Source organism: Bufo gargarizans, chromosome 6, assembly GCF_014858855.1.
Source record: "Bufo gargarizans isolate SCDJY-AF-19 chromosome 6, ASM1485885v1, whole genome shotgun sequence".
Taxonomy (NCBI): Eukaryota; Metazoa; Chordata; class Amphibia; order Anura; family Bufonidae; genus Bufo; species Bufo gargarizans.
In genome coordinates, this window is record NC_058085.1 from 211,475,084 (window position 1) to 211,488,828 (window position 13,745).

The 13,745-nt window shown below is 43.3% G+C and overlaps 2 protein-coding genes across 2 annotated transcripts in view; one reads left to right on the top strand and one right to left on the bottom strand.

Moving 5' to 3' along the window:
- C6H10orf71 (chromosome 6 C10orf71 homolog) overlaps nt 1-13,745 on the top strand; it is a 1,221,395-nt gene that overhangs the window by 1,163,961 nt on the left and 43,689 nt on the right. The window contains exon 4 of the mRNA XM_044296691.1: nt 12,943-13,040. Within this exon, the coding sequence (XP_044152626.1) occupies nt 12,943-13,040 (98 nt within the window). The remainder of the gene's footprint in view (nt 1-12,942; nt 13,041-13,745) is intronic.
- Nucleotides 1-13,745, bottom strand: part of DRGX (dorsal root ganglia homeobox) — a 420,041-nt gene that overhangs the window by 13,216 nt on the left and 393,080 nt on the right. The gene's annotated exons all lie outside the window — the stretch shown is intronic.

The window sequence follows — 13,745 nt, forward strand, 5'->3', positions numbered from 1 at the left end:
ATAAATAATGCTATGCACTGCGCCCCTGAAATAAATAATAAAATGCACTGTGCCCCTGAAATAAATACTCCAATGCACTGCATCCCCTGAATAAATACAATGCACTGTGCCCCTGAAATAAATACTGCAAGGCACAATGTTCTGTGTTCCTGAAATAAATAAATAATACAGTGCACTGAGTCCCCTAAAATAAATAATGCAATGCTCTGCGTCCGGCCCCTGAAAAAAATAATACAATGCAATGTGCCCCCACAATATTTTGTGACTTGTGCGTTATTAACAAAAAAAACAATCCACTTGCTCATTCACTTTGTCATACTATCGCTGAAGGCAGGCAACTTTATTGTGGGTCACCCTATACTATCTAGCTTTAAGCCCCATACAGCAGTAGTAGCTGTACTGATCTGATTGCGGCCCTGACTGCTTCCGGGCCTCTTCTGAGCCTGGGCCCTGAAGCAGCCACTTCCCTCTACTTCCCTGATGGCTACATCACTAATTGCACTTTATATTGATGCAATACAATACATTTAATGAAACTGCTATATTAATGCACTGAAATGTCCAATTATAAATTTTAGATAAATTAAAACTATTCTTTCAGAGGAGAAAGTAAACGTATCCTGCTACAAACACACAGGTAAAATGCAATGAACTGCTTAATTATACATGGTAGCAAAATAGCCGCTGTTTTTCTGTAATGAAAAGAGGCACACTCAGGGTCGGCTCCAGGTTCATATTGGCCCTTGGGCAATAAAATCTCAGTGGGCCCCCTTATGGCATTTTCCACGACACACGCAGCAATCAAACTGCATATATTATAGACAGTGGCGTACCTTCCATACAGGAAGACCACTCAGCTGCTATGGGCCCGTGGGAGAGTGCAGTGGAGGATAGGCCCCTCTCCCTAAATACTAGTGATGAGAGGCAGGGGTCATATTCGATTTTGCGATATTTCGCAAATATTTTGTAGAATATTCGCAAATTCGAATATTCGTTATATTCAACGATTTTTTTACTCGAAAAATCGGCAAGGTAATGATCGTGTAATATGCTAATTTTCATAATGCAAATTTAGCAATGCAAATTTTTATTGCAAATTTTTCACCTTACAACTATTAGACAAAGAAGATTATAGCACTATATCAGCTAAATTGCTCTATATTCATTTTTTTTACTTTGTTTTTTCGAATATTCATAATATTCTAAAACAAGAATATATAGCAATATAGCGAATATTCAAAATGAACCCGAATATAGAGCAATTTAGCTAATATAGTGCTATAATCTTTTTTTTTTATAGTTGCAATTTTTTTCCAATCTGAACTTCAGATGAGAAAAAAATTACAACTATTAGACAAAGAAGATTATAGCACTATATTAGCTAAACTGCTCTATATTTGTTTTTTTTTTATATTCACTATATTGCTATATATTCTTGTTTTAGAATATTACGAATATAAAAAAAAACTGTTATAGCAATATAGCAAATATTTGGGAAAAAAACAAATATAGGGCAATTTAGCTAATATAGTGCTATAATCTTCTTTGTCAAATACTTGTAAGTTGAAAAATTTGCAATAAATTTTGCATTACAAAAACTTGCATTACGAAAATTCGCAAACACTACTCCTAAAGTCAAATATACTGCAGCCTTCTCATTGGCCCACAAGCTAGAAGCAGGGAGGGATCATGTGTACTGATTTTAAAAAAAAAATTGAATATTTGAAATTACGAATATATATCACTATATTCAAAATATTAGTGAATTTTTGAAGTAGCTATATTTGAGATAAAAATGTGAAATTCAAATATTCGTGATCAACACTACTAAATACTTTCAATTCCTATTAAAGCTAAAGGACACTTGATGATGTCCTCACAGGTCCTTTACATCCAGCAAGGGAACTGCACAAAGAATAGTGTAGTTCCCAGGTTAGAAAAGTGCATCTGCCAGGACCTGTGATTACCTCATCCTCAGCATCACAGATCCTACACAAACTAGCAAAGGAACTGTACCAAGAATGGTGTAGTTCCCAGGTTTGAAAGGTGCATCTGCCAGGGCCTGTAATGACATCATTACAGGTCCTTCAACCCCTAACAGCAAGGATTAGAAGTGCTCTGCTTTGATCCATTGAGACTGGAATGGAGTGGTAAGAGGAGGTCCTCCACTTTTCTCTTCATTTGCTTCCCCCCACCCTTGCCCTGTTTTTACACATTGCTCACTCATTTATAATACTGCAGACAGAAACAATGACGACTACCTCATATACCTCACACACAGTGACCAGATGTGTAATTATACCTTTTATGTCTCATATCAGTACAATTCTCTCTCTCAATATAGATATATATATATATATATATATATATATACACACACACATACACACACACATATACATACACTAATGTAACGGATCTCCTTGCACCCCAACTGTGTACCTCCGTTGATGGATGCTCCTAGTGCTTCCCGAAGGACTCCAAGCACTCCGCTCTACACCGTAACCACCACAGGGACAAGGAACAGCTCTTACAAGAGCTAGGAGTTATAGCCAGGGGAGTATACAGCGTATAGCAATCCCCATACACATGAGATGACGCTCTATGTTGAATGTAAAACAGGAACTCTTTATTGAACACACCAGCATTGACTTATATACACATTTTCCAACAAGGGTACCATCCCTGTGGACCTGGTTGGGAACTGAGCACATGACATAGCAGCCAATCCTTTACAGCTTTACAGTTTAAACACAAAAACTAACCCTATTCAACAAACACAATGGCATTGTCTGTGACGCAATTAACAAACACAATGGCATTTAACAATGAACAACATACAAACAGACATCTTCACCCCCTCCATAATGAATGAATAGGGGGCGAGGGGACACATGTGATGGGATTATCTCCTGAGTGTATCATAGGGTGATCTACTCATCGAGGAGTCGGCTGCTATTACAATCGGCTATGTTAATCCCATCCCTGTTACAATGAGTGGGAGTCTCAGTGCAGAGTTAACCCTTTTTGTGTTGCTGAATCCACACCATGCACCTTTAATGGACAATAGGAAATATGTGGCATATAAATTCCACACATAAATCCGGTTCCATAGTTTCTTGTAACCCCAAAAGGTCTGAGGGGGTCTCCATAGTTCTGGGTCCATAATTCGTAGGAAGGAGGCTGGCCCTCAGGCTTCTCCAGCAGCCCCAGTAACGGTTCAGTCCGTCACAGAGGTATAATAGATGCAGTGGGTACAGATATATAGTATATACAGCAGTGGACTATAATTTATACCTCGTACCTCAGATCAATACATTGCTGTATATACTATATACCTGTACACACTGCATCTGTTATACCTCTTTTGTGCGCCAGTGCTGTTTGTAATCCCAGTCCGACCCTGATGGTACACAGTATAACACGCATCAGCAAGCACAGTTCATGGAGCAAAGGGAAAGGGAAAGGTCCAGAATGGGTATTGGATAGTGATGAGTGGACCGGTGGATGTGCGGGTCTTAGGGGTTCCTAAAGTTTGGGGCTGAATAATGGCTGTAAAAAAGGCATAGAAAGGGCTAGAGGGCTGTAAAAAGATCCAAAAGATTCTGTCTCTCTTTTTGTCCCCCATTTGATGTTATGTACATACAGGTCCTTCTAAAAAAATTAGCATATTGTGATAAAGTTCATTATTTTCTGTAATGTACTGATAAACATTAGACTTTCATATATTTTAGATTCATTACACACCAACTGAAGTAGTTCAAGCCTTTTATTGTTTTAATATTGATGATTTTGGCATACAGCTCATGAAAACCCAAATTTCCTATCTAAAAAAATTAGCATATTTCATCCGACCAATAAAAGAAAAGTGTTTTTAATACAAAAAAAAGTCAACCTTCAAATAATTATGTTCAGTTATACACTCAATACTTGGTCGGGAATCCTTTTGCAGAAATGACTGCTTCAATGCGGCGTGGCATGGAGGCAATCAGCCTGTGGCACTGCTGAGGTGTTATGGAGGCCCAGGATGCTTCGATAGCGGCCTTAAGCTCATCCAGAGTGTTGGGTCTTGCGTCTCTCAACTTTCTCTTCCCAATATCCCACAGATTCTTTATGGGGTTCAGGTCAGGAGAGTTGGCAGGCCAATTGAGCACAGTAATACCATGGTCAGTAAACCATTTACCAGTGGTTTTGGCACTGTGAGCAGGTGCCAGGTCGTGCTGAAAAATGAAATCTTCATCTCCATAAAGCTTTTCAGCAGATGGAAGCATGAAGTGCTCCAAAATCTCCTGATAGTTAGCTGCATTGACCCTGCCCTTGATAAAACACAGTGGACCAACACCAGCAGCTGACATGGCACCCCAGACCATCACTGACTGTGGGTACTTGACACTGGATTTCAGGCATTTTGGCATTTTCCTCTCCCCAGTCTTCCTCCAGACTCTGGCACCTTGATTTCCGAATGACATGCAACAGTCCAGTGCTGCTTCTCTGTAGCCCAGGTCAGGCGCTTCTGCCGCTGTTTCTGGTTCAAAAGTGGCTTGACCTGAGGAATGCGGCACCTGTAGCCCATTTCCTGCACACGCCTGTACACGGTGGCTCTGGATGTTTCTACTCCAGACTCAGTCCACTGCTTCCGCAGGTCGCCCAAGGTCTGGAATCGGTCCTTCTCCACAATCTTCCTCAGGGTCCGGTCACCTCTTCTCGTTGTGCAGCGTTTTCTGCCACACTTTTTCCTTCCCACAGACTTCCCACTGAGGTGCCTTGATACAGCACTCTGGGAACAGCCTGTTCGTTCAGAAATTTCTTTCTGTGTCTTACCCTCTTGCTTGAGGGTGTCAATGATGGCCTTCTGGACAGCAGTCAGGTCGGCAGTCTTACCCATGATTGCGGTTTTGAGTAATGAACCAGGCTGGGAGTTTTTAAAAGCCTCAGGAATCTTTTGCAGGTGTTTAGAGTTAATTAGTTGATTCAGATGATTAGGTTAATAGCTCGTTTAGAGCAGTGTTTCCCAACCAGTGTGCCTCCAGCTGTTAAGAAACTACAATTGCCAGCATGCCCACACAGCCAAATGCTTTCCGGGCATGCTGGGAGTTGTAGTTTTGCAACAGCTGGAGGCACACTGGTTGGGAAACACTGGTTTAGAGAACCTTTTCATGATATGCTAATTTTTTTAGATAGGAATTTTGGGTTTTCATGAGCTGTATGCCAAAATCATCAATATTAAAACAATAAAAGGCTTGAACTACTTCAGTTGGTGTGTAATGAATCTAAAATATATGAAAGTCTAATGTTTATCAGTACATTACAGAAAATAATGAACTTTATCACAATATGCTAATTTTTGGAGAAAGACCTGTATCACACATGCCTTTTCTACTCTCCCTCTTCATCCTTTACGAGTAGTGAGTGATTGGCTTAGTGTCAAAGACACACTGCACAGATGAATTTCCTCTCCTACTACAATTAGACGGATGTGAAAGGGGCGTTGTTCATATAAAAAAAATTGGCTTAGTGTCAAAGACACACTGCACATATGAATTTCCTCTCCTAATACAGTCAGAGGAATGCAAAAGGGGTCTTCTCTTTTTTTCTTTTTGGCTACTGTAGGCCCCAAAACATTGGGAAATGTAAAAGAGAATTGCGCTACAGTATAACAATGGCTGGATGCAGCTGGTATATATATATATATATATATATATATACACACACACACTTTTTTTTTGGTTACTGTAGGCCCCAAAACATTGGGAAATGTAAAAGAGAATGCACAAAATGCGCTGGATTATAACAATGGCTGGGTGCCGTGGGTATACTTCACTACTCTGGCCAAGGGACAGACAAGTCCTATGGGATTCATGCCTGTTTTGTTCTAATGAACGTCGGCATGTCCACATTGGCTGAAGACAGGTGGATGCGCTTGTCTGTGATCAACCCCCCTGCCTTGCTAAACACACATTTGGACAATGCACTTGCCGTAGGGCAGGCCAGCACCTCCGAGGCGTAAAAGGAAAGCTCAGACCATGTGCCCAATTTGGAGACCCATAAATTTAATGGGGCAGACCCAGAAATCAGTATGTGCAGGCGTATTGTACTCTTCCACCATGTTTCTGAATTGCTGTGTCCTGTCAAGACGGTCCGTATCAGATGTTGTGGCATGCTGACAAAGCTTTTCCACACGTCAGCCATGCTAACCCTCCCTTCTGAGGTGCTGGTGGAGCCCCAGCTACATTGGGGCCCCACCAAAGCTTCCCCCTCTTCCTCTGCCTTCACCTTTTGCTTCCACTGATACCCCGCTGTCAGGTGGGAACGCCATCAGTAGCGTGTCTACAAGCATGCACTTGTTCTCGAGCATATTCTGATCATGCTCCAGTAACGGAAGTAAGGACAGCACACTCTCCTTGTAGCGGGGATGCAGCAGGGTGGTCACCCCCTAATCAGAACTGGTAAGAATGAGGGCAACTCGCCGGTTGTTGCGCAGGCTTTGCAACATGTAGTCGCTCATGTGTGCCAGGCTACCCAGAGGCAATGACAAGCTTTCCCCGGTGGAAGGTGTATTGTCTGTGGCCTCTGTATCCCCCGAGCCACGCTCCAGTGATGCCAGCAAGCTAATTTAGGTGCCACCCTGCTGTGAATGCAGATCCTAATAATCATCATCATCCTCCAAAACTGCGCCCTGGCTGGAGAGTTGTATACCTGGCCGCTGTTGGTGCAGGAACCCACCCTCCGAGCCACCTCTGAACGACTGGCCTGATATCCGTTGGAATGATCCCTCTTCTTCTTCTCTCCTGTGCCACATCCTTATCCATCATCGCCTGAAGCGTTTTTTTTAAGGACATATAGAAGTGGGATAGTAACACTGAGGATGGCATAATTGGCGCTGACCATGTTGGTGTAGTACTCGAAACAGAGCAGCACAGCACTCGCATGCCACATGGAGGCCCACTCACTGATGCGGAAGTGGTGCTGTTCTGCAAAGCGACTCACCCATGCGTGCTGCAGCTAGAACTTCCACTATTGCCTGCTGCTGCTCACACAGTCTCTCCAGCATGTGCAAGATGGGGTTCCACCTTGTGGGTACGTCGCATATGAGGCGGCAGCTGGGAAGGTCGAAGTTACCCTGCAGCACAGACAGGCGAGCAGCAGGGTGAGAACACAGAAAGCGTGCACAGACGGCCTTCATTTTCTGCTGAAGCTCTGGGGTAATTTTTCAGTAACCTCTGCACCACCAAGTTCAGCAAATGCGCCAGACAAGGGATGTGTGTCAAACCAGCTAGGCCCAGAGCTGCTATGAGATTTGCCCGTTGTCGCACACCCCAGGAAACCAGGATAGATCTGTTATGCTGCTCATAGACTTGTATTATGACAGAATGCAAAGTGGAAGCCTTTAAAAGTATATGGAAATCATAACGAATCCGTCTGGTTTCCGTTATGCAGAAAGGAAAAGAACAGTCCTGTCGATAGGACTTTGTTTCCCATCTTGCATAACAGGAACCAGACGGATCTGTTATGATTCCCATAGACTTCTATTATGACGGAAAGCAAAACGTAAGCCTCTTAAAGGCTTATGTTTTGACTTTCGTCGTATGGATTCCGTTATTTATATATTTATAACCATGTTATAACAGAAAGCCATAACGGAATCCATAACACTGATGTGAACCCACCCTAAGAAGTCCTTCTGCTCCTCCGATGACGGAAAATACAAAAAATCCACAAGTTGCTAGTAGAGCATGTCAGCTCTGTGTCACAGATCCAGCGGGTGTGAACCCACTGTGCCACTGACTGGTTATACTCTGGAGGGGTGTGTCTAAGCGACTACCTAGTTTTCACTAGAGCCTCAGATGGTGAGGATAGACTTGAGACGTTAGGGTAGTTGTCAGGGGCTACTCAAGAGCAATCCCTGAGTCAGTGGCAGCTGGTCCAGGCGGACAAGGAGATACCTGGGTAGGTACCAGAAGTACACGCGTAGTCAGGCAGCCGGGGTCGTTACCAGGAGCAACAATGCAGTACCGAATGATGAGGCAAAGACGTAGTCAGACAGGCAAAAGGTCAGGGCAGTCAGCACGGGTACAGTTCAGGCTATCTGGGTCGGCAACAAGAGAGACAAGGCAAGCAGGCAGGGATCAAACGATAAGCAGAGTCCAGGAACAAAGTATAAATCAGGAGAACAGAAGCGTATCAGGAACCAGCAAACTCAAGGACCTTGACACTGAGGCATCTGGGAAGATGGCTGAGCCACTTAAATACCTACAGGAGAGCCAGGGTTGGTAAGCGAGGTCACCTGACCTAACCTACACAGCCCAGGGAGTGATGCGCTCCGCCCTTAGAGCAGTATAACATGAAATCAGCAGACCTCATGATGTGTCCAGGGCTGAGTGGAAGCTGTGGAACGGAATCCTCAAAAGCACCGACCACAGGTCACTGATGAACAAGTCGCCCGGGACCGCGGCAATAAGTGGGGCAACAGTGGCGTACAGCAGCCACTGTTACACTCTGTACACAACAAAGGATTCCATATTGCTAATGAAGACCAATTAAAAAAAATATATTTTTGGGGGTCAAATTAAGTATAATGCAATATTTTTTTTTTTTTAATTGCTCCCAAAGGTGTACATAGCCTTTAACTATTTCTGTGTCACAACAGCAAGGAAAGGGTTATGCACCCCAAAAATTAGCTTTGTGTCACCGACACAATTATCAGACTGATCAACTGTCTTGTAACCCCAGAGTTTTGAACCCCCAGAGTTTTGAACCCCAATAATGACTTTAGGTCACCCACAGACTGAAAAGCACAATTAAGTAGTGTATTTCTGTGCCACTGGTGCAAAGGTGTTCTATAGCACCGCAGAAAAATAAAGGTCACCCACAAAGTTATTAAAATCAATAACAACCTAACACTGTCCCTTCATGTAGCAGTGTCCTGTCCCTACACTAGTCAGAGCAGAATGGCGGTGCACCATGTGATCTAGCATTTATGCATGCAGGGTCACATGGTGCGCCGTGCAATCATAGCCATGCCAAAACTAGGCATGACTGTAATGTCTTCCAAGTGCCCACAACTTAAATGCTTATTGATCGTCTGCAGCCTTTCAACATGCATTATTTAAACAAACACAAACTTTGCCAAAATCCGGGTTCGGGTACCAGGACACCGTTATGTTCAGTACGAACCCCAACAGGGAGGTCTGCATTTGCTCATCACTAGTATTGGGATGTGTTATAAGTAGGGCATGGGGGCCCAATTCAGATTCTTGCTATGGTGCCCAGTGATTTCTTTGTACGCCTCTGATTGTAGATATTGCAAAATACAATAGACAGATCATGCTATAGAGGGCCGGTTCCAGGTTCATGTGGGCCATTGGGCGATAAAGTCTAAGTGGGTCACCTTGTGGCATTTTGCATGACATACGCAGCAATGAAACTGAATGTACAGATGTAGTCGAGACAAAATGTAATCTGATAACTCTGGTAACATGTCACAGTGCTATCTTGTGCCAACTTGTGACAAAAGCCATTAAAATACATTGAAAGAGTTAGTCCTGTCCCTACAGATGTTGCCAACTACAATAGACAGAGCATGCTACAGTCAGGGCTGTCTTTAATATTGATTGGACCCTGGGCAAGTGGGAGAACACAAGTGCCACTGCCGCATTCATGGGTCCATACTTTATTAACTAAGTAGCAGGACATGTAGGGCATACATGGGGGATGTCCCTGCACTTACTATTATTTCCTATACAGAGAAAAGCTGATGTCTCCTCCCTGGTGTTCTGATGCTGTTACTTAGCATACAGCACAGGAGAATGTAACGTGGGCCACAGCGGCGCAATTGAGCGGCGCCCAGAAATAATAGTAAGTGCAGGGACATCCCCCATGTATGCCCTACATGTCCTGATACTTAGTTAATAAAGTATTACCCCATGAAGGGCCCCCTCCTTCCCCTCCTTTTCCTAAAACCACAATATCTTACTTGCTACTGTATATTCTGCAGACTGGAAGAGGGTTGCTGAGCTGGAGGCACTGTGACCCAAAGACCCACTACCCCAGTTTAGGCTTATGAGGCTAATGTGCAGCCAGCCTCCTCTGACTGGCTGCTTACACTGCGTGCTGGTACCTAGCCTTTTGGCTTCACTACAGATCACAGAGCTGTCAGCTACTATTGGCTGAGATCTGAGGTGTCATGTGTAATGAAGCTGCGACAGGTGCCAGCATCGCAATTGATGCACTGTGTACAGCCAGTACAGTCTTAGCATACAGACTGAATGTGCTTCTCTCTGTGCAGACTGTGCTGATAGTATAAACTTTATTCCAAGTCCCTTTTAAAGACCCTCGGGATATAAAATGCTATAGGACCAATAATCAGGCTTGGACTGGCCCACAGGGGTACAAGGGAATTCCCCGGTGGGCCCCTGAGCAAGGTGGGCCCATAGTCTCCCACCCCCTGGCACATGACACATTAGACTTACTGCACTACATACATATATTCAATGTACAGCATCTCAACCAGCCTATGTTTATATAAAAAACTTGTTAGATTATTTATTATATTTGAATGTATCCATACGGTGGGCCCCCAAAATAAATTTTACAGGTGGGCCCTAGGTACCCCAGTCCGACACTGCCAATAATCCCTTTAGGGGTCCCTAACTAATATAGATATGTTAAAAACTTATCTTTATTTAATTAAATCTATTAAAGACATACAAACACCAAAGAACACGGTTTAAAATTATCAGAGTCTGGTGAGTATAGATAGGTAGTTCGTATTGACACTGGTTGGCCTTTGTAGCCCTCTATTCAACCACTGGTGCCTATTGGTAGCACTGCTTATAGTGCATGCAGTCCATCCTTATAGGATCTACTCATATATTGGCTCTGTGGGGTGGTTTCACCGTTCACTCTGATCAACCTTTATATTTAGGTTGCAGAGTATAGCTTTAATTGTTATTTGGCCCATTCATTTAGGGCTACTGTTGATTGTAGCACTTGTGTGTTGCAACTGCAGCACACTACCTATGCGCTACAGTTGTTGCGATCTGGGGGAGCAGTTCCAATACACCTCCTGTATCCTTACTGGTGACAGTGCAGCTGTCTACTCTTGTTTCTATTGGACACCCCACTGATCGATAGGTCACACTTCATCTGCTGCTAAATCCTATTGCTAACTACAGTTCGTATCCCTTTGATACTTGTGTTGCCACCTGTGAACGGGTAACTACCACCTCGCTCCGTATCTACTTGTACTGCCTATGTCATTTGCAGCGCTGCCCTGATCACTCACCAACCCTGTCTAAAATGCGCACTACACTAGTACTCCCCTCCCGACATGTTTCGCCACTTGCGTGGCTTTGTCAGGGGAAGTGGGGTATAGATGAGCACACGGCCACATTAACCTCCTCTTATGTGTGGCGAAGTTCCACACATCCTTCCACTCCTGCCAATCACATGTTGTCCATTTCCATGAGTGCCTACATTTACCTATCAGGATGGAATGCATCATCTGACGCACGCAATGAGCATCGCCTACTCTGCCTTTCATCTCGGGTCATCAGCATCATCCAACCATATCCCAGCGCGGGCCCTGACGTACTGATCGTGCGCTCCATACTCCGCACTCTGTGCGGCGCACCTTATTACGCATTCCCTCTACGTTCCTGCATCTCAGTGAAAGGTACGATATTTAAAGACTCCGTCCCTTTTGGATGACATTTCCACCCTCCCATTCCTTCCCCACCAGCAATTATTTAACCCATTCATAAAGGTTCCCAAAATACCTAAGATGTTCACAGATTGATGTTATAACTGACTCTAGGGATAAACCAATAGTTTGACTTTTGGTCCTATTTCTAGGTTATACTGGCCATATTTCCACCCTGTTCTGTCCACAGATTAATATTGGAACACACTCTCAGGGTAACCCAATTTCTTTTACGCTGGCCATATTGACAGCCCATTCTATACTTTCCATATAGGCCATTATATTATTGGTTTCTTGGACCATATAATTTTATTGTCCTATGGGTAGCACACCAAACATCACTGTTCATGCGCTATCCCTATAGGCCATGTTATTACTATTTTGATCCTGTGGTTCAATTGTCCTGTGAGTAGGTCTATCACTATTTATGTGTTATCCAGCGAGGCCATCTTATTTATAGCTACCTTGATACCATAGTTTCATTGTCCTATGACTGAATATGTCACTATGTTAATACTATCTGTAAAGGCCTTATAGTTCGTTCTTCGTATTTTCCTATGAATGGGTACATCACTGTTTATGGGGGGGGGGGGGGATCATTAGGAAGGATCAGACTGGCATATGTCTATATCCGTTGGTCACTTGATAGTTGGATTTGATGGTATGTGGTATCGCCTATCAATTTGGGTCTAGTAATTATCTCTTATTCTGTTTGTATTCAAAGAAATCTAATACTGTTTGTTATTTACCTATGTTAGATGAAGGCCCTAAATGAGAAGCCTTCATTTAGGCCTTTTGGGCTCAAGGTCTGTAATTTGTGTATCCACTTTGCTTCCTCCTGCAGGAGTTTTCTGGTCTAGATTCCCACTTCTCAGTCCTAGGGTCATTCTTGTCAATCCCCAGAATTTTAAAACCTCAAGATTGCCGCCATGTACATAGGTTATATGCCTGTAGAGTGACGTGTCTTTACCAGTGTTGATGGCACTGATGTGCCCAGATATCCTCCGTCTTAACTCTTGTGTGGTTTCGCCCACATCTAATTTTGGGCATTACATGAGGCAACATAGATAATGCCGCTACTCTGACAATTAAAATAATCTCTTATTGTGTACTCGCGACCATCTATTGTTTTTTTTTTTTTTTTACTCTGGGTAGGTATTTACAGAACGTGCAATTACCACATGGAAATTACCCTACTGTGCTAGATCTTAACCAGTTTCTATTTGTTACCTCTCTTTTAGGAAGGAAGCTGTGGACAAGTTTATCCTTCTGGTTTTCTCCCCTCCTCTACGTAACGCTTGGATATGGAGACAGGACATTACACAACTCATTGTCACTGGTAAGCACCTTCCAGTGTTTTTTTAGGATTTTCATTACCTGTTGATTATTACAGTCGTAAGTTCCTATGCATCTTATCATTTCCCCCCCCCCCCCCCTTGTCTGATCTTTACCGCATTTTTTGGATATTAGATCTTCCCTGTTGGCACTTTTAGCACGGTTAAATGCTTTTTTAAGACATTTCCGTGGATAACCTCTGGCTCTAAATCTTTTAAAGAGCTCATCTGCTTCCTTTTTAAAGGTTTCCTCTGTGGTGCAGTTTCTCCTCGCTCTCAAGTACTGCCCCACAGGTATCCCCTTTTTCAGAGCTGTTGGGTGCCAACTCGTCCAGTAGAGCAGACTGTTTGTCGAGGTCGGCTTACGATGGATTTCTGTTAGAATCTGTCCATCTATCCCTTTCTGGATCATTAGATCCAGAAAGCAAATCTAGCTTTGATGAATTTCATTGGTGAAGTGCATCCCTATCTCATTGTGATTTAACATGTCAACAAAATTAATGAATTCCTGTTTCCCAATGTCTCAAAATAACAAAATATCATCAATAAACCTCCCCCAAAATGATATGTGATTGGTGAATTGTGCAAAAATGTCGGGAAAAAATATAGTGTTCTCCCACCATCCCAAAAATAAATTTGCAAAGGTCGGTGCACACGGGGTCCCCATCGCGGTACCCTTCTTCTGTTGATAGAAGGTACCGTTACATAGG